The 25,034-nt window shown below is 34.1% G+C and overlaps 1 protein-coding gene across 1 annotated transcript in view; it reads left to right on the top strand.

Annotated features, from left to right (window-relative positions):
• SLC30A7 (solute carrier family 30 member 7) overlaps positions 1 to 25,034 on the top strand; it is an 85,462-nt gene that overhangs the window by 1,823 nt on the left and 58,605 nt on the right. The window contains exons 3-8 of the mRNA XM_030824986.1: positions 8,900 to 9,013; positions 13,082 to 13,169; positions 14,130 to 14,256; positions 15,980 to 16,123; positions 20,408 to 20,458; positions 24,052 to 24,187. Coding sequence (XP_030680846.1) covers positions 8,900 to 9,013; positions 13,082 to 13,169; positions 14,130 to 14,256; positions 15,980 to 16,123; positions 20,408 to 20,458; positions 24,052 to 24,187 — 660 coding nt within the window. The remainder of the gene's footprint in view (positions 1 to 8,899; positions 9,014 to 13,081; positions 13,170 to 14,129; positions 14,257 to 15,979; positions 16,124 to 20,407; positions 20,459 to 24,051; positions 24,188 to 25,034) is intronic.

The following is a 25,034-nucleotide window of genomic DNA, read 5'->3' as shown; positions in this document are numbered from 1 at the left end:
AATATACTGTAGATGTTGAAAGCACTTGTACTTGAATAATCGCACTTTATCATAAATATATAATATTTACAGTATATTTTACATTTTTCTCTTCCTAAATTATGCCAAATTAATTTTGGCATATGTGCTGATTGTATCGAGTGTATCATAGCTTATATATGTGTATTTTGTATCAAGAGTGTATCATAGCTTATATATGCATATTTTGCTACAGATAGTTTCTATTGCAGTGTTTCACTATGGCTTTCCATTGCATAAGTCACTCTGTGAAATATCTCATTCAAGAGATTCACACTTGAAGTTCCTAAATCACCTTTCATGGAAAGTTAAGTATGTAGTAACTCTTCTGATCTGTAGAGATCTGTTGGGGAGATTACTAAAACCATTATTTTTTAAGTCAGTATGCATCAGTGCATAACAAAAACATCAGTTGTAGGTGACTTGTTCTTTTACGCTTAGGTGACTTACTTTTCTTTACTGGTACAGCTTATATACTGTTTTTCATTGTGTTAGGTCTTCTAGCTAGATTTGAAATCTAGCTCCAGTGTGTGTTGTACTTAGATCATTTAGCATGTATCTGTCATCTCATGCCCATTTATGTTAATCTCCGGATCTACAACCAATTATTCTTAAATATTAATTTTTAATACAGATCTCTTCTCATTGATATTTGGGCAGATTTAGACATTTCTCTGGCCTTTTAATAATCTGGCTTTCTGTGTTTTATTTAGACACCAAAATTTTTAGTTCCTTTTGTTGACTGATCAATAATTTCTTTATATGACCAGAAGATTGTCTATGTTCCTGTTGATTATATTAGCTTTTCAGTTCCTTGATTAAATTTCTTCCAAAACTCATTTTGTGTGTTAAAGTCAATTCTGTGTTGAATTTCATTCTGTAAAAATAAATTTCAACTTGCTGAGAACATGAAATAACTAAGAATTTTTTTCCTGTAGAGGACTGAAACGTGAATAAAACACTCACTTCACAAAAAAAGGTTCATAGAAACAGTTGATCTAATTTTAACAAATGTTAAATTGTTCTGGTTCTTTTTCAGAGCCTTCATTTTAAAGGAAGAACTTAATTATAGTTGATTTATATTTTTGATGATGAGTAGGTATCTTCATTGGAAGAATAGGTAGTTGTGTGTTTTTCCCCTCAATAAATATCTGCTACCTTTCACCTTCCCACTAGAACGTAAACTGTATTAATGTAGGGATCTTTTCTATCTTATGCAGGCACTTCAGTACATAGCACGTAGTGGATGCTTAATACATATTTGCTAAATGAAAGAATGAGGGAATAATTAATGTATGGAATTACACTACCTATACTAAAAATGGTAACTACCCCGTTAAGGAAAAACAGCAACGACAAAACATTAAATTCCATTCTCTCACTCTTAGAAATTGGGAGGAAAATGGTAGAAATTCTATATGTGATTTTTCCCTTCCTTCTAGTATTTTATTTTTCATTTACTAATTTATTGTTGAGTAACTGACTAATCTCAAGGTAACATAGTGTAAAAATGTGGTTTTGTATCATCTAGGGTTAAGTTTGTTTTCAAGTTACAGAAAAACTCTGCACACCTCTAATCCCAGCTACATGGGAGGCTGAGACACCAGCATCCCTTGAACCTGGGAGGCAGAGTTCGCAGTGAGCCGAGATTGAGCCACCGTCCCACAGCCTGGGCAACAGAGTAATACTCTGTTTCAAAACAAAACAAAAACCTAAAATAGTTGTTGCTTACACAAGATAAAACTTCATTTCCAAGATGGGTGCTAGTGTTTCAGCCATCCTTGGCAGCATAATGTCTGGAATGCAGAGAAAAAGAGGTAAAAGGTGCGCACATTGTTTTTTTTTTTTTTTTAAGATTTACCTGGATGCTAACACACAATGCTTTTCACTAAAAGTTTATCACATGGTTATGCCTAGTTGCAAATGTAGTCTTTATTCCACTCAACCATGTATTCTGTGGAAAGTCAAGGATTTTTTACTAAGGAAGAAAGAGAATATGTGGATAGTGTAGGTTCTGGAAGTGGGACTTGAGAGAGAGAGAGAGAGACAGAGACAGAGAGAGAGACAAACTAACCTGTCATCTTCTATAGTTGGAAAATTGAGGCCTAGAGTTTTTTACTTCCCAAGTGAGCAGCAGAGCCTATAGCACCTATTGTCCAAGTTTGATGTCCAAAAAACATCACATTGTTTTTTTCTAGTATCTCAATATAGTTTCTATGTTTTTATGTTCTTACATTTTTACTTCATTATTAACAGATTTAATTTCAGTAGTATTTCTTACCAAAGCTGTTGCAACCATTTTTCCCTTAGACATAGAAAACACTCAGGTAACTCTAAAGGTTAATGTCTTTGTGTTAACAAAGTAAATATTTGTTGAAGAAATGTTTAAGACAATACCAGGCATTTATTTGGTTCTACTTCAGTGTAATATTTCACAGCAGATGTTTGTAAAGTAATTCCTTAGTGAAGAAAAATACTTCTATCAATCACATGTTTTTCTATTAAAATTTTCATATATCTCAGTCTTTTAAAATCAACTTTTTCCTTCTCAAAAGGCAGCATTACTTACCAGCTTATGGTGATGACTTTTGCTTTCCTATAATTTTATTTTCCACCTTAAAAACATAGATAAGTATTCCATTTTGCTTAGAATTTTTTTTAAAGTAACAGACTATATAATGGAATGTAGTGGAGTTGTGGGTTATTTCACTGTAACTCATTTAGTTTATTGACTTTGCTAATGTCAGGATTCTAAGAATTTTCTAATTTCCTGATAATAAATTGATAGTGTTTTTCCCCGACTTTCCACATCATGGAAAGTACCTGGTAAGGGATTTCTGAATTATGATGATTCCTTATTTTCAGTTTTGAACACGTTTAACAAACAATATAAATATACCGTTAGCTTAGTTACCAATAGACCTTTTAAACAATTTTTTATCATGGGGTATTTTAAACATATATAATAGTAGAGCGTTTAATGGACCTCATGTACCCAGCACCCAGCCTTAATGTTTATCAATACATGGTCTATCTTATTTCATCTGTTGTCCGTGTCCCACCATTGGATTGTTTTAAAGCAGACACAAGATATAATTTCATCCATAACTATTTCATTGTGCTTCTCTAAAGGATAAAATCCACCCCCCCCTTAACATAATCCGAAACCATTATCACCCATGAAAATTAATGACTCATTAATATCCAGCTAGCGAGTATTCAAGAGTCCCTCATTGTCTCATAAATTCTTTTTACGTTTGGTTTTACAGATTAGAAATCAACCAAGATCCATACATAGTATTTAGCTTATATGTCTCTTAAGTTGCTCTTAATTTATAGGTTCTCTTTCTCCTTTCCTTTGTTTTTGCCTCCAATGGACCCTAAATAAAATTCTTTTCAAAAGTTTCTTTTGCCATATATTCTATTAACATTTGTGCTGTTTTTGCTTCTGTATTCATGTATTCAGGTTTCTCCTTTATACACTTAGAAGTTTTCTTTTTCTTGTTTTTAAGACAGAGTCTTACTGTGTTGCCCAAGCTGGAGTGCAGTGGTGGGATCTTGGCTCACTGCAGCCTCTGCCCCCTGAGTTCAAGCAATCCTCCTGCCTCAGCCTCCCAAGTAGCTGGGAGTACAGGTGTGCGCCACCACGCCTGGCTAATTTTTGTGTTTTTAGCAGATGGGAGTTTTGCTGTGTTGACTAGGCTGGTCTCGAACTCCTGACCTCAGGTGATCCACCCACCTCAGCCTCCCCAAGTGCTGGGATTATAGGCATGAGCCACTGCATCCGGCTGGTTTTCCATGTTAAAATGTCTTTAGAAGGTAGTCACTTAAAAAAGGGTACAAATACATTTTAGAGAAACTAGCAGTGCTTAAAGAGGAGTCTACAAGAAGTATGTGGATTTTCACAACCAGCTTTACTTTATTATGGTTTACCGAAGTTGCCTTTGGTGTTTCAGTCATATAACCTTAGATATTCTCTATGCTACCTTTATTTTTTAAGGAAATTTATGCCATATAGTTTAAATGTAATTCATAATCAGAAACATTTGCTAAGATTGAATATGAGCAGTAAAATTGACCTTCCTCATAAGCAGTATTTTTACATGTGATAGGTGAGCAGAGAGCTAAAAGTAGACTGTTTTTCCCATGAATTTGTGTATTTGCAGGTAGGTAATTTTTAAATCATGATATCAAGTTTAAGGGAAAAGATCTCATATTGCAGTGTTTTAAGAGAACATACCGTTCTTCCATCTCAGAAGAGGGAGTAGTTTTTCAGGTAGTCACGTTTTATTAAGTACTAAAAATAACATTTTAATGCTAATTAAATTTACTTAAAATTTAAATAAAGTTTCATTTTGATGAGTATTAAAATTGCCATGCTGTATCCACACCTCTTTAAAAGGAACCTGACTGCTATTCTGTGCAAAAGGAATTTACATTTTTATTTTTATTTTTTGCATTATGGCAATGTTTGGTCTATGTTGGACGCATATAAAGTAAATTTATCGAAAAAAAGGAGTGTGTGTTAGTTTGCTAGGCTGGTGTAATAAAACACCACAAACTAGGTGGCTTAAGCCACAGAAATTTATTGTCTCACACTTCTGGAGATTAGAAGTCTGAGATCAAGGTGCCATCGGGGTTGATTTCTTCTGAGGGCTCTGAGGAAGAATCTGTTCCATGATCTTTCTGTAGCTTCAGTTGGTTTTCTGGTAATCTTGGACAGTCTTTGGCTTGTAGGAGCATCACCTGATCTCTGCCTTATCTTTGCATGGTGATCTATGTGTCTTCTTCCAAATTTCTCTTTTTTATAAGGACACTGGATGAGGGCTCACCTTAATGACCTAATATTAACTAATTATATCTGCAATGAGCCCATTTCTAATAAGGTCACATTCTCAAGTACTAGAGGTTAGGACTTCAACATATGAATTTGGGGGCAGGAACACAATTCAACCCATGACAGTGTTTTACTAAATGTATAGTGAAATAGTAAAATATAGATCAATAAATCAGTAAATGTTTGTTTATATTTATTTACAATGAATGCCCTGCCTTCTAAAACTGATTACCGTAATTTAAAATAAAAGCTATATATACTAATAAAACACTTACATTAAGAAATAAAAACATTTAGAAACCATACCTAGGGAGGAAAAAATAAATCTATTAAATATATAGTCTAATTTAGCTCCAAAATTGACTTTTAAATTTAGTTATAAAATTCCATAATGTGAACATAACTCTATCATTTTATCAGAGTAGAAAGATAGTTTTCTGAAATCAAATTTTAACAGTATTTTGCCATATTAATCTTTTCTTGGGGGATCGAAAACAAAATCATAGACAATGTCTTTATTAATGGTTTTATCACAGTATAGAGAAATTCTTCACATGAGTCTTTCATACTTCAAAATAAAGTTAAATCATTATTTTCCATGTTACATAGATGTTATGGTTCAAGTGTGTAATTTTCGGTAATCTAACTATACAAGGACAAATCTTAAAATATTAAATCTAAGAGAATTGCATGAATAATATGCCCCTTACCTTGTCCTCATGTATCAGTTTTATTATTCTGCTTTATCATTTATTCACCAATTCTCATTCTGCTTTGAGTTAGATGTCAGGTGAGATGGTTAAAGTACTATCTGCACTTAAACTAATATATCTATATTCAGTGGAATAAATAAGGTTCATGATAAAAGTTTAAGACATTTTCTAAAATCTTTTGTAATGATTTGGCAGAGGTTTATAAATTATTGTGCTTTTTCTTGTTGGTAAATAATGTGCTTTGACTTAGTTTCTAATTATATAATTATTCCAAATTATGAGAAAAATTTAAAACCATGCTTTTTCTGTATGTGTGAAGAATGTTTTTGACTTTCAGTTTGTAGCACTTCCAACTGATGAAAGCTCTAGCATCTAGTCAAATATTAAGAGGTATGGGTTGTGCTTGGGAACACCAGGTATTATAAGCATTAATAATAGTTAATAATTAACAATGTAACTTAATAATTAGTAATAGGAATATTAATGTGGTTTTAATGTGACAAGCATTGTGGTAAATGCTTCACATATATTAACTCAATTATAACAATTATGACACTTTTATACTATTACTCTAAGTGATGGCTAAATTGAGGCACAAAGAAGTTAAGCAACTTACTGGGTCACGGAACTAGTAAATTTGGAGCTGGGATTTGAACCCAGGTATTCTGACTTCAGAAGCTTGTTTTTAAAGACTGAACTGATGATTGCTTTCAGAAAATTTTTATTGACTTCTCTTCAAGTTCACGGATTTCTTTCCTCAGCTGTGTCCAGTCTGTGATAAGCCAATTGGAAGAATTCTTTATCGCTGATAACTTGTTTTTTTGTTTCTAGTATTTCCATTTGATAGTTTTTTATATTTCCCAGTTCTCTACCAAATTCCCCATTGGTTCATATTTTTTGTCCACTTTTTCCATAGATCCTTTAGCATATTAATTAGAGTTTATGATAGCTCCAGTATCTGGGTCAATATCTTGGTCTGATTCTGTTAACTGCTTTCTCCACGGTGACTTCTTTTTTTTTTTTTTTTTTGGCTCTTTTTGTGTACTTTGAAATTTTTAATCAAATATTGGACATTATGGGTAAAAAACAGTAGATACTGAGGTAACAGTATTTATGATCAGAAATAGGTATGCCTTGTCTGTCAGACCACTAGTTGGTTGGACTTTGTGCTTTTAGTAGTCTCTGTATGGTGCCTGTGCCACACAAGCTCTTTTCTTCATGCTGTTACCCCTACCCAAGCTATAGACTGCTGTTGCTTGTTACTCAGTACCCAGTTTATGGTGAAGGCAGAGGGGTATTTGTTAACTTTAACCCAAAGCCTCTCTCTTTGGTAGGTTCTATAAGCCTCAACCTCAGGGGTATGATTTTGTCAACATTTTTACTCCTCCTGTGACAGCCAAACTCTACTGTGTGTATGTGTATGGTCCTGGATGGAGACAACTTTCCTGCTCCATTCTCAGTGGTAGCAGAACATCTGCTTTGTGTTGGTAGAGGATTTCCTACCCTTCTTTTGGTGGCCTTTCTTAGTGGGTGCTTTAGTATGTATAATGTTAATCTTTAAATTATCACAAATAATATGTCATTTCATGTATCTGATAAGAACCTTACAATAATACACTTTGATTTTCTTATTCCATTCTGTTTGCTATTATTGTCATATCTTAGGTTGTTGACAGTATTTTTTTTTCTCTTTCAGTACTTTAAAGATGTTGCTCCATTTCATTCTGGATTGAATAGTTTCTGAAGAAAAACATGCTATAAAATTTATATTTTTTAAATTTAATTTTTCTCTTTTTTCCCCTCTGGTTTTCAAAGATTTTTTTATTTCTCTTTGATGTTTAGTGGTTTGTGAAGTGTGCAGGGTTTTTTCCTTGCTTGGGTTCATTAAGCTTCTTGGATCTGTGATTTATTTTCTTTTATGAATTTCAGAAAACTCTGAAACATTTTCTCTTTAAATACTTTTCCTATCCCTTTCTTTTTTTCTTTTTGGTTCCTGAGACTCTAAATACATGTATTTTAGTATGTTTGATACTTCCAGACAGGTTTGGGATGCTCTGCTTTTTTTGTTTGTCTATTTGTTTGTTTCCACTCCCTTTTCTCTTTGTGTTGCACTTTGTTTAACTTCTTTTGACCTAACTGATTCTTTCTTTCTGTGTCCAGTCTGCTCAGAAGCCCATGACTGTTATTCCTCCATATTGTAATTTTTAAAAAATTATCATTTCCATTATATTCTTTTATAGTTTTTATCTGCAGAAATTCTTCATTTGTTAATGAATTTTCTCTAACTTTATACCACATCCTTTGACATATTAATTGTATTTGTTTTAAAGTCCTATCTAATAGTTCCAACATCTGGGCCATTTCTGGTTCTGTTGACTGTTGTAACTCTTAACAATGAGTCTCTTTTTTTCTTTCTTGATTTTGTCATTGAGTGCTGGACATTCTGTTTAAAAGAATAATAGAGACTGTATATGTCCGGAAATGGGCACACCTATTTTTCTGTCTGGCCATTAGTGTGGGAGTTTTGAAACTGTCTGCTCTGTAGTTGAACTGGGGTTGATCTGGGTTTTGTGTTTTGTTGTTGCTGATTTCAGCAAATCACAGCCTTTAAATTTTTCGGTGGTTCCTACTACTTTGTGATTAGTATTGGATTTGGAGTACTGGAGGATTTTTTCAGGGTTCTTGCTCCACTCTCAGCTTTTAGCAAGTTCTGCACATACCTCTTTGTGCTCTCACTGGTAGTTTGCTGTTCCTTATACTTTATTCAAGACTTGGTGGGGAGGGTGGGACTAGGTTCTCTTGTTGTATCCCTAGTCAGGCAAGCCTGTGCCCCTCAGTTTCAGGGTGAGTATTAATGATCTTGCAGCTCTCCCTGTCTGCCAGCCTGTCCCCACTGTCCTCAGCCTGGTATCAAAAGGGAGGAGCAGGATACTCAGCAATAGCAGACCTTTGCTTTGTAAGATCCTGGGTGCAAGTAGGTATCAGCCTCGTCCCAGTAGTAGATGGCTTTTTTTTCCCTACCTCTCTTTCAGTGGCAGCTGACCTTTGCAAGTGACCAAGGGGTGGTCACATTCCTACCCCTCACCCAGCAGCAGATAGTTTTTGTTTCTACCTCTGTCGCAGCAGCTGGGCTTTTCCTTGTGCAGGAGGTGTGAGGGTTTACTTTTTAGATATTTAAAACTTATTCTCAAAGCTATCTATATAGCATATTTAAATTGTTGTTTTAGATGGTTAATTCCTGATGAGCAAAGGCTGAATCTTAGACTTTCAGAGAAAGATGCCTACTATTTGGTTTTTATTATAATTTGTCAATGTGTTTGTTCTTTTCCAGCTTAGGCTTGATTTCCGACTCTTTTCACATGTTTTTCGATAGCACTGCCATTTTGGCTGGACTGGCAGCTTCTGTTATTTCAAAATGGAGAGATAATGATGCTTTCTCCTATGGGTAAGACTTTAAGAAAAAAATCTTTTTATTGAAGTATAAGATATACACAAAAAAACACTAATCTTAAGCTCAGTGACTTGTTACAAATTGAACACAGGTGTAACTTTTGAATCTTTGAAGCCCCACTCAGGCCTCTTCGAGTTCCTACCTCCCCAAGGGTAAACACTTTCATAACTTCATGGATGAGTTTTTGAATAGTATATAATTGGAATCTACAGTAATTTGTTGAGATTGTTACCATATAGAGGAATTTCTCAACTTTTTTTTTTAGAAGATAGTTTTAGTATATGAAAATAGGATTTTTTTTTGCTTTTTCTTTTTTCTTTTTGAATGGATACTTTGCTGTTGATTTATTTAAAATCATTTTCTAATATGGTTTTATATTCTCTTTAGCTCTGCTTTTATGTAACAGTTCTTATATGCTTGCTGAGTTGGACAATTAATCAAATATTTGTAGAGTATCTATATGCTGAAGGGACTACATTGGATCATGTTAGGGGCATAATTTGATTTCTGCTACCTCTGATTGGAGGAAGCAATGGATTTTTCATTATTTGATTACACTGCCTGAGTGTTTCCATTTTTGAGTTCATAGAATATTTTGCAGTATAGCTGTATATATATGTAAGCAGAGCTCAGGGTGCATACTCTCTTTCTCTTCCCCACCCCTTTGTCTTTCCTATTCCCTCTCTCTTCTGCTTTCTTACTAATTCTTCCCCTGTCCTTTTCCTCCTCTTCTCTTCCTTTCCGCTGTGAGTGCTCTTTTACATTCTCTTCCTTCTTCATCTGTCTCTCATATTTTCTGTCTCTCACTCTCGTTGCCGTCCTCAGCCTCTTACTCTCTCTTATCTTCTCCTGAACTCCCTTTTCCTTCTCCTGTCTTTGCTTCTTGTCACTTGGGCTTGTGCTCATGCTTTTTTTCTTTCTCTTCCTTCTTCTGTCCCCCATACCTTTCCTGTCTTATTCTTTGTTTTCTCCTGGTCTTTTCCTCTACCTTTTAACCCTTTGTCTGTCAGGCTCAATCTTTCCTCCTCCTCTTAACTTCTTTAGCTCTATTTCTTTTTTGTCTCCCTTTCCAAGTCTGTCTTTCCTTCTTTCATTGATTCTCCTTCCCTGAGCTCTCCCTTTCCTGTGCAGTTTCTCTCACTCTCTCCCTGTCCTTTTTACAGCCATCTTCTTACATGTGCTATCTCTTAGGCCTCTTGTTATGTCTTTTACTCTCGGTCCTTCACTGCTCCCTCTTTCTCCCTGGCTTTGCTTCTTTCCTTTAGCAAGCACACACTCTTTCTTTCACATGCTCTTGTTCTCTTTAGATATTTATTGAGGGTCCATATGAGTCAAATACTTTTCCAGTTCTAATGATGTAAAAATAATCTAATGATGTAAAGACAGGCCTCCTGCCTTGCTGGAACTTGTCTCTTGGGGAAACAGTTCTGTAAAAATACAATAATAGCTATATATTGTCACAGTTGCCAAAAAGGAGATGTGAATTTCTGTGGCAGAACTTGCTGATTTTAGTTATAAGAAAGGGATATGGTTATTTTTGAAATTATAAAAAGTGAGCCAAAAAATACTAATTGTACATTTTATAGTATAGAGCAGTAGATCCTGTATATCTATAAATTCAAACAGCTTAACAGCTCAGATAAGAACGCTTTTTATGGCATGATATTGGTGATATGCAAATAACTTAAACAGTAGCTACTAAAAGATTCTTAAGTATATTTTAGATTATTAAAGAAAGATCATATCCAAAGTTATAATTTTTGTTGGAAAATTAGTAATTTATTTATATTATATATCAGAAATCTAATTAGAATAGCTTATTCAACAATCTTTCTGAATAAACAGTAGCTGACTATTAAAAATTCTCAGTTCTTTAATGCTTAGAGTTTCTATTGTTTCCAATTTAGAATGTATTGTCTCCTGCTCTAAAATGGTTTTTAGGAATAACTTTGAATACCTTCAGTACCATAGCAGATTTTAATGTTCAGCTTTAGCTAGTTGATGTAAGAGAAAAATATTCTTTCCACCTTTAATTTAATCCTCTCCTCTCCTTATGTGTGTGTGTGTGTGTGTGTTTTGTTTTGGGAAAGATTAAAGAATAAAAGCTTATACAATATTTAACACTGAATAATTGGTATAGTAATAAGTAGCATCATTTGTAAACTACTGGTGTCAGTGAATCAAAATGACACTGATTAATTCACATTAAGCATAGGGTTGAATTCTCATAACCTCCCACCCCAATTCAGGATGACCGCAGTAGCTGACTGACTCTGCAATAGAAGAAAGAGTTGGGGAATATGAGAGCAAGCAAAGACTTTAAAGTATTTCTTTATATAAAAGTCATCTTTGTGTCTTGCCACACTCTTATTTTTTAAAGAGCAAAGCCAGCATAAAAGTAATATACATCCAGTAGGTAGATAGATACATACATACATGCATATGTACATATGTACCTATACTTAAATCTTTTCTATTTTTTTTCCGGATCAAGAATCTAAACACTAGCCATACTTAATTAGGCAACAGCACATTCATGAATTACATGTTCTAATTCTAAGACCTACTCAATCTGTTAAGTAAACACAGATATTTGTAAAGGCAAGTGTGTTTAGTTTTCATGTGTTTTTGTTTTGAACCCACAACCAAGTTTAACAAATATATCTTAAACTCAAGCTAATTAAATCACTCCAACATTTTATCTGAACTTAGGTAGCACACCTACTAAGCTAGGAATTAGAAACAAAAAGATGCCTGAAAAACATTCTTGCCTTTGATTTTGAAATCTGGTAGAACTCAAGCACAAAAGGCTTTCAGTCAAGCATTAGTTATGGGACTACAGGGGTAGATTAAAAGAAAATACTTTTTACTTTTGGATGGTAACCCTGCTGATTTATTAGATAAGTTCCTAAGTGTAGGCTGTGGAATGCTGGCTGCAAATTATTTGAATTTAATGAACTTTTCTCCAGGAAAAAAAAATATGTTTTGACAAGTAATATGTTATTTGGATGTGTTAGAAGATAGAAATATGCATTATTTCTGGCATAGAAATACATACTATGTTGGAATGCACTTGACAGGACAAACTCCAATATAACTTGATAGAGTACATTTTCAAGAATTCTCTTTAAAAATATTTTTACAGTAAAAATCATATTACCTAGAAGTTAGCATAGAAACCTAGGAAAAGCACGAGTTTTGATGCTCTCATTATATCGTTTAAGGACCAGAGTGGTTAATTGCTGTTAGCACCCTTTGAATGATGTTTGAACATGTAAAAATGCTAAGTTAAAGTTGTTTCTGATGACTTTAACTAAGCCAAATATACCATATAGAAAAATAAAATCTTTCCCCAATGCTTCACACAGGTAGGAAGCAGAAAGCTTCAGAACTCCATGGAACAAAAGACAGGTATTTTAAAAATAGTTTAATTAGAATTATGTGAAGCTAAAATTGATTCTAAAAATAGGTAATTGAAAGTTTATGCTAAATTTATTAATCTTAGAAAAAAGTATTAGAAATATAAATCTCAAGTTGTCTCTGGCATAAGTCAGAAATAATTTTATTTTCCTTTAGATCGAAGCTCTGTTTTCCAAAGATTTGAAAGCTAAAAGGTACAAAGCAGAAAGCATAAGGAGTTCTTAGAAAAAGAGAAATTAATAAGTTTTAAAAACCTCCTTTTCCAGACCCTTTCTTCTACTTTTTAGCTGTTAATCCTTCTTTCTTTGTCCACTTGTCTGGTTCTGTTTTTCCTTCTCCACTAGCAACTTGAGATTTAAATTTCTGTGAAAGGTCTTTCTAAAACTACTTACTCTAAGAAGGTCTTTTGATTGGCTTGTAAAAATCTGTTTTGTGGTATTCTGCTTTTAAACAATTCATACTAATTCATTTCCTCATTTCTACTATATATAAAATAAAATGCACTGTACTATAAACACTAGGGCTTCACTGGCCAGTTATAACCATATAATATGGTTTGGAATCTCTGAATGTATGTAATTTTACGATTTAATTTTTAAGAAATAACATAATAATTCAGTTATTTACTTTGTTCCTCTTTAGGTATGTTAGAGCGGAAGTTCTGGCTGGCTTTGTCAATGGCCTATTTTTGATCTTCACTGCTTTTTTTATTTTCTCAGAAGGAGTTGAGGTATAGTAGATAATTATTAAAGTCAGTAAATTACACTCCTGTAATGAAAATGTTTATTAATTAAAGATATATGTAACAGCTTTTTTCAACTATTATTAAATATTGTGGACAATCTTGGATTAGATATGTGCGTACAAGAGGAGCTTACAAAATAGTTGAAAAATATATTTGAATCGTCTTGGAAGTGAAAGCAATTAAATGATAGTGCTTTACAAGTTATAGATGAAGTGTTAATACTATGAAATGTAGAGGCACAATCTGGATAGTGAGGTCAATAGGCAAGTATTTCTAAAGAAGTTAGAACCAGTGAATCTTTAACATTTGGCATATTTTTTAAAAAGGAAGAAAACTTAAAGATTAGTGAACTTAAAATGAAATGCAGTATTTTTTTTTATTTTTTATTTATTTAGTTTTTGAGATGGAGTCTCACTCTGTTGCCTAGGCTGGAGTGCAGTGGTGCGATCTCGGCTCACTGCAACTTGCGCCTCCTGGTTTAAGCGATTCTCCTGCCTCAGCCTCCTGAGTAGCTTGGATTACAGGAGCCCACCACCATGCCCAGCTAATTTTTTTTTTTATTTTTAGTAGAGACGGGGTTTCACCATGTTGGTCAGGCTGGTCTTGAATTCCTGATCTCAAGTGATCCGCCTGCCTCAGCCTCCCAAAGTGCTGAGATTACAGGTGTGAGCCATGAAAGGCAGTATTTTAAGATACCACATAAGAACAAGTTTTGGACCAAATATTTATGCTTTTAAATATTTATATTTATTTTAAAATAGTAATTGTTACTTTTTCTACAGTATGTGAGCACTGGTTTTATTTCTATGAACTGTTTTGGGAGATTTTTTTTAGTGCTTTTAATTCCAAAAATAACTGAAAGTGTTTAATGTTGTCTTATGATTTTGTTAGTTGATCAATCAGAAATAATATCAATGCTATTTGTTTGTATTATGTGTTTTCTAGAGAGCGTTAGCCCCTCCAGATGTCCACCATGAGAGACTGCTACTTGTTTCCATTCTTGGGTTTGTGGTAAACCTAATAGGAATATTTGTTTTCAAACATGGAGGTCATGGACATTCTCATGGCTCTGGTATGATGGTTAGGACACTTTGTTTCTTCATTTTCTACTAGGTTTCTGTCATAATTATTTACTTGAGAGAATTAAGTTAAACTATACTGATTTCTGATGTCAACAGACTATGTGAATATCTTCCTGAACTATCCCTTTCACTTCTTTATGCCCCTCCATCTCAGTGCCTTCTCAGAGCTGTGCTTGTTATCATGGATCCCACCAGACCTTAGTAGCTTATCTGTTTAGCATGATATCATTTATATAAAATAGACAAATATCAGAAAACCACAAAACAAATCTACTTATCAGAAAGTTTTGTGTGGGCTGGGCACAGTGGCTTACACCTATAATCCCAGCACTTGGGGAGGCCAAGGCAGGTGGATCACTTGAATCCAGGAGGTTGAGACCAGCCTGGGCGATATGGCGAAACCCCATCTCTACAAAAAAATACAAAATTAGCCAGGCATGCTGGGTGACAGAGTGAGACTCCATCTCAAAAAAAAAAAAAAAAAAAAAAGCCAGGCATGGTGGCGCATGCCTGTAGTCTTAGCCACTCAGGAGGTTGAGATGGGAGAGTCGCTTGAGCCTGAGAGGTGGAGGTTGCAGTGAGCTGAGATCATGCCACTGCACTCCAACCTGGGTGACAGAGCAAGGCTCTGTCTAAAAAAAAAAAAAGTGTGTGTGTTTATGAAATGTACTATGTAAATATGTCTTGGAGATCCTCATAGTCATGATTTTTTCATATAGTGCAGTGCTGGATTTAATTTACTGGTATTGGCCAGGCGCGGTGGCTCACGCTTGTAATCCCAGCACTTTGGGAGGCCGAGGCGGGCGGATCACGAGGTCAGGAGATCGAGACCACGGTGAAACCCCGTCTCTACTAAAAATACAAAAAATTAGCCGGGCGTGGTGGCGGGCGCCTGTAGTCCCAGCTACTCGGAGAGGCTGAGGCAGGAGAATGGCATGAACTCGGGAGGCGGAGCTTGCAGTGAGCCGAGATTGCGCCACTGCACTCCAGCCTGGGCGACAGAGCGAGACTCCGTCTCAAAAAAAAAAAAAAATTTACTGGTATTTAGAATTTTTGTAAAAGTGATATTTTTGACTTGGATAGCATCTACTCTTTTTCTGTCCTTTAGAATAGCTTGTATAAGATGTTTCTTGGTGGTTTAGTTGTTTTTAGGTATGCTGTGGAGAAAGGATTCTGCATTCTTTTGCATTTAGCTTTTTCTACCTGCTTTAATGTAATTTTACTGATTCTGTTACCAAATGCAGCAGCTTTCTTGTGTCTGCCTTAATGTGAGCATTTGCATATGTCTTGTTAATCTTTGTTAGTGTGTGTAATAGTACTTTGAAAAATTTTGGCCATGAATTTTGTCTTTGTTGTTTACTGCCTCATCTCCCGTGCCTAGAATGATTCCTACAGTAGAAAATGTTACCAATAAATGTTTCTCAAATGAATGAATAACATCTGACCTCTTTGGAGATAGCTGTATACTTCCAGTCAGTACTTATTTTCATTTTCAGTAGGGTCTATCACTTTCCTCTATGCTTTCATTACCTGCTGGTACTCCATAGCAGAAACTTAGGATTGTTTTAATAAATGTGTAACACTTTTTACAAGTAAATGTTTATTGAATTGATCTGAGTTTAGAGCTGATTCTTTGCGCTAGTGTCAGTATAATTGTAACCATTTATATAATATATTTTTACATACCTTCTGTCCTAACACTTTGTTTTCTAGGCCATGGACACAGTCATTCCCTCTTTAATGGTGCTCTCGATCAGGCACATGGCCATGTCGATCATTGCCACAGCCATGAAGTGAAACATGGTGCTGCACATAGCCATGATCATGCTCATGGACATGGACACTTTCATTCTCATGGTGAGTACAGCCTAGAGACAAATGGACAGACTCCAAATAAACAAGAGTTTTGTGGATTACTTTTCCTAGTTGAAATAGTTTATTAAAAAGATACCCAATCAACTTCTTTTCTAATGAATCAATCTAAATGGTTCCCAGGGCTAGTTTATTTTTTGTATAGCATGAAATTAACTCATTATAAGGCAGTGGATGTTCGCTTTTTTCCAGGGGATATATCATAATAAAATGCCACTTTTTTATGTATTTATTTTTAATTTTTAATTTTTGTGGGTACATAGTAGGTGTATATATTTATGGGTTACATGAGACATTTTGGTACAGGCATGTAATACATAGTAATCACATAAGGGTAAACGGGGTTTCCATCCCCTCAAGCATTTATCCTGTGTTATAAACAATCCAATTATACTCTTAGTTATTTTAAAATGTACAATGAAATTACAAATTGACAATAGTCACTCTGTTGTGCTAGCAAATACTAGGTCTTATTCATTCAACTATTTTTTTGTACTCATTAACCATCCCCCCTTCCCTCCCCCCAAATGCCACTATTTTAAATGAGTACTAGTGAATGAGGAACAATTGCATTTTAGGAAATGAAAATCATAATTTTTTAAGCATCATGAGGCCTTTTGTGCTATATTGGCTTATAAAAATATGGTAGAGGTTTTCAGTTTTTCACATTTGTATTATAATTTTTGATGTCTGTCACCTGATATTTACCTCTATGTTTTTTTAGAAATCTTTGGATGCTAACTTATATAGCATTAGGTACTAAGTTATGAGGTGTTTATCAACTTAATATTTTATTTTGAATTATATTTTACATAGTTTATAAAGTATAGCTTAATAGAAGCTGCTTGGGTGACACAATTTGATTACTCTCAATAGAGTGTGTGCTTAAGTATTATCTTGTATTTGCAACATAGACAGAATCCTAAAGCTTTAGAATTGAAAATATGAAAGGGACCTTGGAGAGTGAGCCTTCTAAGCCCTTCATTTTTCAGTCTTTGAAATTTTTCCATGAGGCAAGAAAATAGCTTGAACCCAGGAGGCGGAGGTTGCAGTTAGCTGAGATCACACTACTGCACTCCAGCCTGGACAACAGAGCTAGACTCTGTCTAAAAAAAACCCAAATTTCTAACTACTCTATTGAGATATGATTGACATGTGAAAAGAGATAAATACTTAATGTATACAACTTGATGAGTTTGAGGTAAGTATGCACCCATGAAACCATCACCATGATTTCTCCAATAAACATATCCATTCCCACTGAAAGTTTCCCCCTACTCTCAATTCTTTCTTTTCTCTTTTCTTTTCTTTTTTCTTCTTTCTTTCCCTCCCTCCCTCCCTTCCTCCTTTCCTCCCTTCTTTTCTTTACTTTACTTTTCTTCTTTCTTTCCCTCCCTCCCTCCCTTCCTCCCTTCCTCTCTTTCCTTCTCCCTCTTTCTTTCTTTCTTTCTTTCTTTCTTTCTTTCTTTCTTTCTTTCTTTCTTTCTTTCTTTCTTTCTACTTTTGCAGTAAGAGCACTTAACATAAGATCTACACTCTTGGCAGATTTTTAAGTGTACAGTACAGTATTAGCTATGGGCACTACGCCATACAAATCCCTAGGACCTATTTATTTTGCACAACTGAAACTTTGTATCCTTTGACTAATATTTCCCTTTTTCCAACTTCCTCCAACCACTGGCAACCACTATTCTATTCTCTATTTCTATGAGTTTGACTATTTTAGATTCCTTATATAAGTGATATAAATGTAGTATTTGTCCTTCTGTGTCTGGCTTATTTCATTTAGCATAATGTCCTTCAGGATCATTCATGTGTCAAAATTAGAAGGATTTCTTTCTTTCTTTAAGGCTGAATGATATTCCATTGTACCACATTGCTTTATCCATTTATCTGTTGATGGACATTTAGGTTGCTTCCATGTCTTGGCTATTGTGAATAATGCTGTAGTGAATATGGAAGTGCAGATATCTCTTTGAGATCTTGATTTTAATTCTCATGGATATATACCCAGTTTGCTGATCATACGGTAGTTCCATTATGTTTTTTTGAAGACCCTCCATACTGTTTTCCATAGTGTCTGCACCAGTTTACATTGCCACCAGTAGTATGCAAGGGTTTCCTTTTCTCTGCAGCTTTGCCAACACTTACTGTCTTTTGCTTTTTTGGTAATAGACATCCTAACAGGTATGATATGATATCTTATTGTGATTTTGATTTGCATTTCCCTGATGATTAGTGATGTTGAGCATCTTTTCATGTACCTGTTGGCCATTTGTATGTCTTCTTTGGAGAAATGTCTATTTTATTCCTTTGGCCATTTATTACTTTTTTATTTTTTTAAATAAATTTTTTTATTTTTAATTTTTGTGGGTACATAGTAGGTGTATATTCTATTTATTTATTTATTTTTGAGACGGAGTCTCGCCCTGTCACCCAGGCTGGAGTTCAGTGGTGCGATCTCGGCTCACTGCAACCTCTGCCTCCTGGGTTCAAGTGAATCTCCTGCCTCAGCCTCCCGAGTAGCTGGATTACAGGCGTGTGCCACCACACCCAGCTAACTTTTTGTATTTTTAGTAGAGACAGGGTTTCACTGTGTTAGCCCAGATGGTCTCAATCTCCCGACATCATGATCCACCTGCCTTGGCCTCCCAAAGTGCTGGGATTACAGGTGTGAGCCACTGCGCCCAACCAGTGGGTGTATATTGTTATGGGGTACATGAGATGTTTTGATACAGGCGTGCAATGTGAAATAATCGCATCATGGAGATGAGGTATCCTTCTCCTCAGGCATTTATCCTTTGTGTTACAAACAATCCAGTTACACTCTTTTAGTTATTTTGAAAGGTACAATTAATATTGACTGTAGTCACCCTGTTGTGCTATCAAATATCTTATTCATTCTTTTTTTTTTTTGTACCCATTAACCATCCCCACTCCTCCCGCTGCACCACACTACCCTTCCCAGCCTCTGGTAACCATCCTTCTACTCTCTGCGTCCATGAGTTTAATTGTTTTGAATTTTTATACTCCACAAATAAGTGAGAACAGGCAATGTTTGTCTTTCTGTGACTCTTTGACCATTTTAAAATCAGGTTATTTATTTACCTTTGCTGTTGATTGTGAGTTCTGTATATATTTTATCAGATACATAGTTTGCAAATATTTTCTGTCATTCTGTAAGTTGCCTTTTCATTTTGTTATTTGGTTCCTTTGCCTTGCAGAAGCTTTTTAATTTGATGTAATCCTTCTTGTCTATTTTTGCCTGTTGCCTGTGTCAGTCTCTAAAATATGCTGTATTTTTATAACAGTTACACTGGTATGCTTTAAAACCTTGCTTTTCCAACTTTTTTGCTCACATGCATCCCAAAATAATGTTGAAAAACTGCATATCTCTTACACTTTTGGCTATCAGCTGGATTTTTCAGGGTAGCTACTTCTTCATTCCCATACAGCAGTACAATATCTAGATAGGAAATATTATATGGTGTTATGCTTTTATATTTCTTTGTTACATTATTGCAGAACATTGTTATAATGCTCTGTCAAAGCTGTACTGATAAGGGTACCTTGACCTTTTTGGTGCTGTGTGCCATGAACAAATGATGATAGCAGGTACATTGTTACTTATGATCAGAAAGCTTGTCAGTCTTCCTGATGATCTGTTTAAACAAATATTGCTCATCTTTTCCTTGTTTTCCTATATTTTCTGTTTTAATGTTAAAGCTGATTAGTAATTTTCAAGATGTTTAGAGATAGAAATTATAGCATTTTTTCATCATAAGGGCAAAACGAAAAAAAATATTTTTATCTCTTCTGTATCAAGAGTTTGCCACATTAATCTAGAAGCTGTTGAAAAACTACTGTTTACCATAGTCAAGTTATCTTTCTATCCTGGCTTCATTTCTTGGACCTCATAACTTCCAGCAGTACATTTGGGTTTCTCTGAATTTTCCAATTGTAAGAGTATTAAAAGATATTTTATGAATATTGGAAGATTTTCACAATGTCTTTAATTTCCTGTGCTTTTAATCTTTTTAATACAATAATTTCTGAAATACTCCATACTTTTGATGAATTTTAAAACTACTGCCACTAAATTTACCTCCACTCGATTATTTTATTAAATTTAAAAAATAAATTTGTAAGTTTGATATGGCTATATAGCCATGCATTCTTGACGGTGCATTTGAATGAAAAGGACTCTGAATTGTAAAAATTTGAATGAGGAATTGAAAACATGTTTTAAAATAACTTAATTCTCTACAGATGGCCCCTCCTTAAAAGAAACAACAGGACCCAGCAGACAGATTTTACAAGGTATGACGAGCAATTTTTATGTTTCTTAGTTTTTTGAAAGTGCTTTTATAGTTTTGAAGTTTTAGTTGTCTGAAGTTTTCCTTTAAGAAAAATATAAAACATAGTGTTTGTGTTTAGTGTCAGCCTTTGTAGTGATTATTTTTTATATACTATTAGATATATTAGCAGACATTCTTTTAATTATCACTTGACTGTTTTCTCTGATTTGATAATAAAAGCAAAATATTGAGCTGGGTGCAGTTGGCATGTCCCCACAATCCCAGCTACTCAGGAGGCTGAGGTGGGAGAATTGCTTGCTTGCGCCCAAGAGTTTGAGACCACTCTGGGGAACATGTGAGACTCACATCTCAAAAAGATTCGGAAACTATTCTGCTTAAATATAAGTAATACCCACGCCTGTGATTATAAACATTGTATAGATGCTTCTTGATTTACTGTGGGGTTGTGTCCTAATAAACCCGTGGTAAATTGAAGATACTGTAGGTTGAAAATGCATTTAATACACCTAACTTACTGAACATCATAGTTTTGCCTTGCCTACCTTAAATGTGCTCAGAACGCTTGCATTAGCCTATAGTTGGGCAAAATCATCTAACACAAAGCCTATTTTATAATAAAGTGTTGAATATCTCATGTAATTTATTTAATATAGTCCACTGTAGAGTACATTATCAGTTGTTTACCCTTGTGATTGCATGGCTGACTGGGAGCTGCCGCCTACTGTTGCTGCCCAGCATCATGAGAGATGATCATAGCACATTATTGCCAGCCCAGGAAAAGATCAAAATTCAAAATCTGAAGTACAGTTTCTACTGAATGCATACTGCTTTCACACCATCATGAAGCCAAAGTCATAAGTTGATCATTTTAAGTTGAGGACTGTCTGTAGGAGTATGTTTGCTTTTACAGGATTATTACATAGTTTTTCCAAGAATAATATTTAATATGTTTTTATGTTGTGGGAAAATTTAGAGCTAAAAATCTAATGCAAAGTGAGAACTCCATCATATTTGTAGGCCATCAATAGCTAATACCTGTAGGAGCTTACATGTTGTGTAAAATTGTATATTACAAAGTTTTACAAGCCAGAGAAAATCAATCCTGTCTATGAATTACAGTAGTTTTTTTTGTTTCGTTTTGTTTTTGTGGGTGGGGGGTTGGGTTATGAACCAGTCTCTGGCTCTGAGTTTCCATTTAGACTTTATTGTCAGGATTTCCTAATTCCCAGCTATCTACTTGCCTTTATTAACTTTTGACTTCAGTCTGACTTTCTGAATGGCTTCTGATCTAATCTCAACTGCACCTGTTTTTCTTCACTATTTCTTTATATAACTCTCGTTTTTGATTTTTTCACTGTGAATATATTCCTTCATACTGAGAAATTTATTTTCAGAAGGCTTAAATGTGTCTTCCAATCACAAGTTTTCCATTTACAAAATATAGAATTGTTTTAGAATAACATTTGCTGAAATAACATATAATCATGCATATATGATGCATCTATATCAAGTACTATAAATTAGCCTTGATAATAAGAATTTAATTTTGAAAGTCATCACAAGTTGGAGGAAAGGAAGTTAGATTTGCCTTCCTAATTCTTTTATATAAGTTATTATGAAAATAAGTTTATATTTTCTGAATATTTATCAATTTATGGTGGCTGAAGAGCCCGGTAAATAGCTGAAGAACAGAGATAACTACCTGGCATTAAAAACTTCTTGTAAAATGACCAGGTAGATAGATACTCATACATGAAAAACTTGAATTAATTACGTTTTTCAATTATGTGCTACATCTTGACTCCTGGCTTACTAAGGTTTTGGGGAGTTAGGTTATCAGTATCCTACCACATCTTCTAAGGCTTTTAACTTTGTATAAGTTAAACATCCTAGTTTATATTTCTTTCTTAGTGATTTTTTTCTTAAACAGTTTATGTAGTAAGAAGGCCTTAGGTAGTTTTAATGACACTTACTAATAAAACCAGTTTTCAGGTTAGCAAATAAATGGTAGCCAGGGACTTTCCAGTCTAAGGAAAATCAAGAACAAATCATTGTTTTCTTTTTCCTTTCATGTTTAGAGTTATTTTCATTTTTTATTCTACCAAAACACTGATTAAAGAATATAAAGGCTTAAAAGCATGTATCATGTATAAGAGTTTGTAGTTAGGGACCTTCAATCTGCTTTGATGTGTATTTTTTCTTTCCAGTTGTAGTTTTAAAAGTTAAAGTGGCCCCAACATTATTAACCTATTTAATTCACTGCTATTTGAAATACATGATAGGAACCGAATATTTATTCTATAAGTATGTCTGACAAAATTTATTTCTTTTGGAAAAATTTTTAAGAGAGTTGTTCTTAAAGAACTGTTCTTTTTGAAGAACAGTTATAATAATAGAGTTAAACTGTATATAAATGAAAAGTTATATGTAGGTAGTGAGGGATGATTTATATTTAATATAATATTTGATATAAATTTCCATCAGTGGCAAATAAAATGAAGTATAATTTCCCAGAACACAAGATTTGATTTGACTCATTAGCAGTAAATTTTTAAGTTATGAGAACATTTCTTGAGTTTAAGTTTGTATTTCTATACCTAAAAATAATTAGTTTACCCTTTATTGTGCAGTGAATACTAAAAAAGAAAAATCAAGTGTTTGTCAACTAGATACATGCTTTTTATGCATTAACTATTTCTTTTCAGATAGGGCAGATGATGGTATTACAGAATGTTCTTATTTTAGCAAGACATGATTGAAGTTTAAAAGAATGTTTTGCGGTATAGAAATTTTGTATTAAAGATCTAAACGTTGAATAATTTGTCTTAGCTGAGTTTTTTCAGAAAGTATTGTACATAAATCTTACTTCTTGACATTTTAAATGGTTTTCTGGGCAACTTTGACTTACTAAATGTTATTATGTCTAAGTTCTTAGAGTATCAGTATAACATCAGTATCCTACAATTTAATATTTAATTATTAAAAGTTCAACATGTATTTTATATTTATTTAAAAATATTCAAATCAGTGCCTGCTTTCACATCACCTCTGAGTGTAGTATGTAACCAATTTAGATAGAGCTTTTAGGATAATTAATAAGTGTAACAGGATAAGTAGAATTATGGTTTATGGGAAATTATAGTCCCAAATGGTAATAATTGTAATCACCAGCAGAGGGCTCTGTATGTACGTATATCTATAGTTAAAATGTTTTCTTGACCAGTTCTTTTAGCCTAATGAATGCAGTTTCCGTCCCATAACAAATTACTGACTTTTGGACCCCTTTTAGCCAGAGGTGAATGTTCACAAGCAATTTTTAAAATCAACTTGCTTCTCTACTCATTTATATCATTAAGAAAAAGTACAATTTACCAGTCAGATATTTCAACCCCTGTTGATTTGAAACAGAAAAAATGATTTTAATTCATAAATGTACTATTACATGGTTACTAAATGGTGAGTATACATGCTTACTTATTTTTGAAGTTGATATCTAGTTTTTTATATATAAAATTAAGAGTATAGCTCCAGGATATATTCGTATTTTAAATTAACCAAAACACTGTTTTGATTTTTATTATGGTTTATTTCTAGGTGTATTTTTACATATCCTAGCAGATACCCTTGGAAGTATTGGTGTAATTGCTTCTGCCATCATGATGCAAAATTTTGGTCTGATGATAGCAGATCCTATCTGTTCAATTCTTATAGCCATTCTTATAGTTGTAAGGTAAGTGTTATTGTTACTTTCAAGTATTAAAGTAAGACTAAGAGAGAAATATGTTACTTAAATATAGGTCTAAAATACAAATAATTATGTTGGTTTTCCTTTGCTTGCTTTTTTTTTTTTTTTTTTTTTCTTTTTGAGACAGAGTCTCGCTCTGTCACCCAGGCTGGAGTGCAGTGGCACTGTCTCGGCTCATAGCCATCTCTGCCTCCTGGGTTCAAGCAATTCTCCTGCATCAGCTCCCAAGTAGCTGGGATTACAGACACTTGCAACCAGCTGTACATTAGCGCCCAGCTAATTTTTGTATTTTTAATAGAGATGGGGTTTCACCATGTTGGCCAGGCTGATCTCAAACTCTTGACCTCAGGTGATCCACCCGCCTCAGCCTCCCAAAGTGCCGGGATTACAGGCATGAGCCACCGCACCCAGGCAGATACTCTTTTCATCTTCATATGTTTTCTGTGTTTGCCCTGTATTTCTTATCTGAGTTTGATGTTTCTTTTTGATATTTGGCAGTTAAACTTTTTGGTCATAATTCAAATCAGTAGTAATTTTCTTGAATCCAACATTACATGTATAGAGTAAAATAATGGAAATATAAAATATATTCACTATACTTAGTGTATTAATCCTTTGACATCTGCATCTTACATTATTAAATGCAAAAGAATACCAAAGACTCCTCTGCTAGAACCATTTTTATTCATAAAGTCACATTATCATTGTAGAAGTCTTGTAAAAATGCGACCTGAAATGAATTATGTCTGTCTTCCCATCTGGCTTACAAAATTCTTGAGGAAGCATCTGCCTCCTAGCTCTTTATCTTTCTGTTTCCTACTATAGGGACAAT

Source organism: Nomascus leucogenys, chromosome 12 (genome assembly GCF_006542625.1).
Source record: "Nomascus leucogenys isolate Asia chromosome 12, Asia_NLE_v1, whole genome shotgun sequence".
In the NCBI taxonomy this organism is placed as follows: domain Eukaryota; kingdom Metazoa; phylum Chordata; class Mammalia; order Primates; family Hylobatidae; genus Nomascus; species Nomascus leucogenys.
The sequence above is the reverse complement of the archived record's forward strand: the minus strand, read 5'-3'. Positions and strand labels throughout refer to the sequence as shown.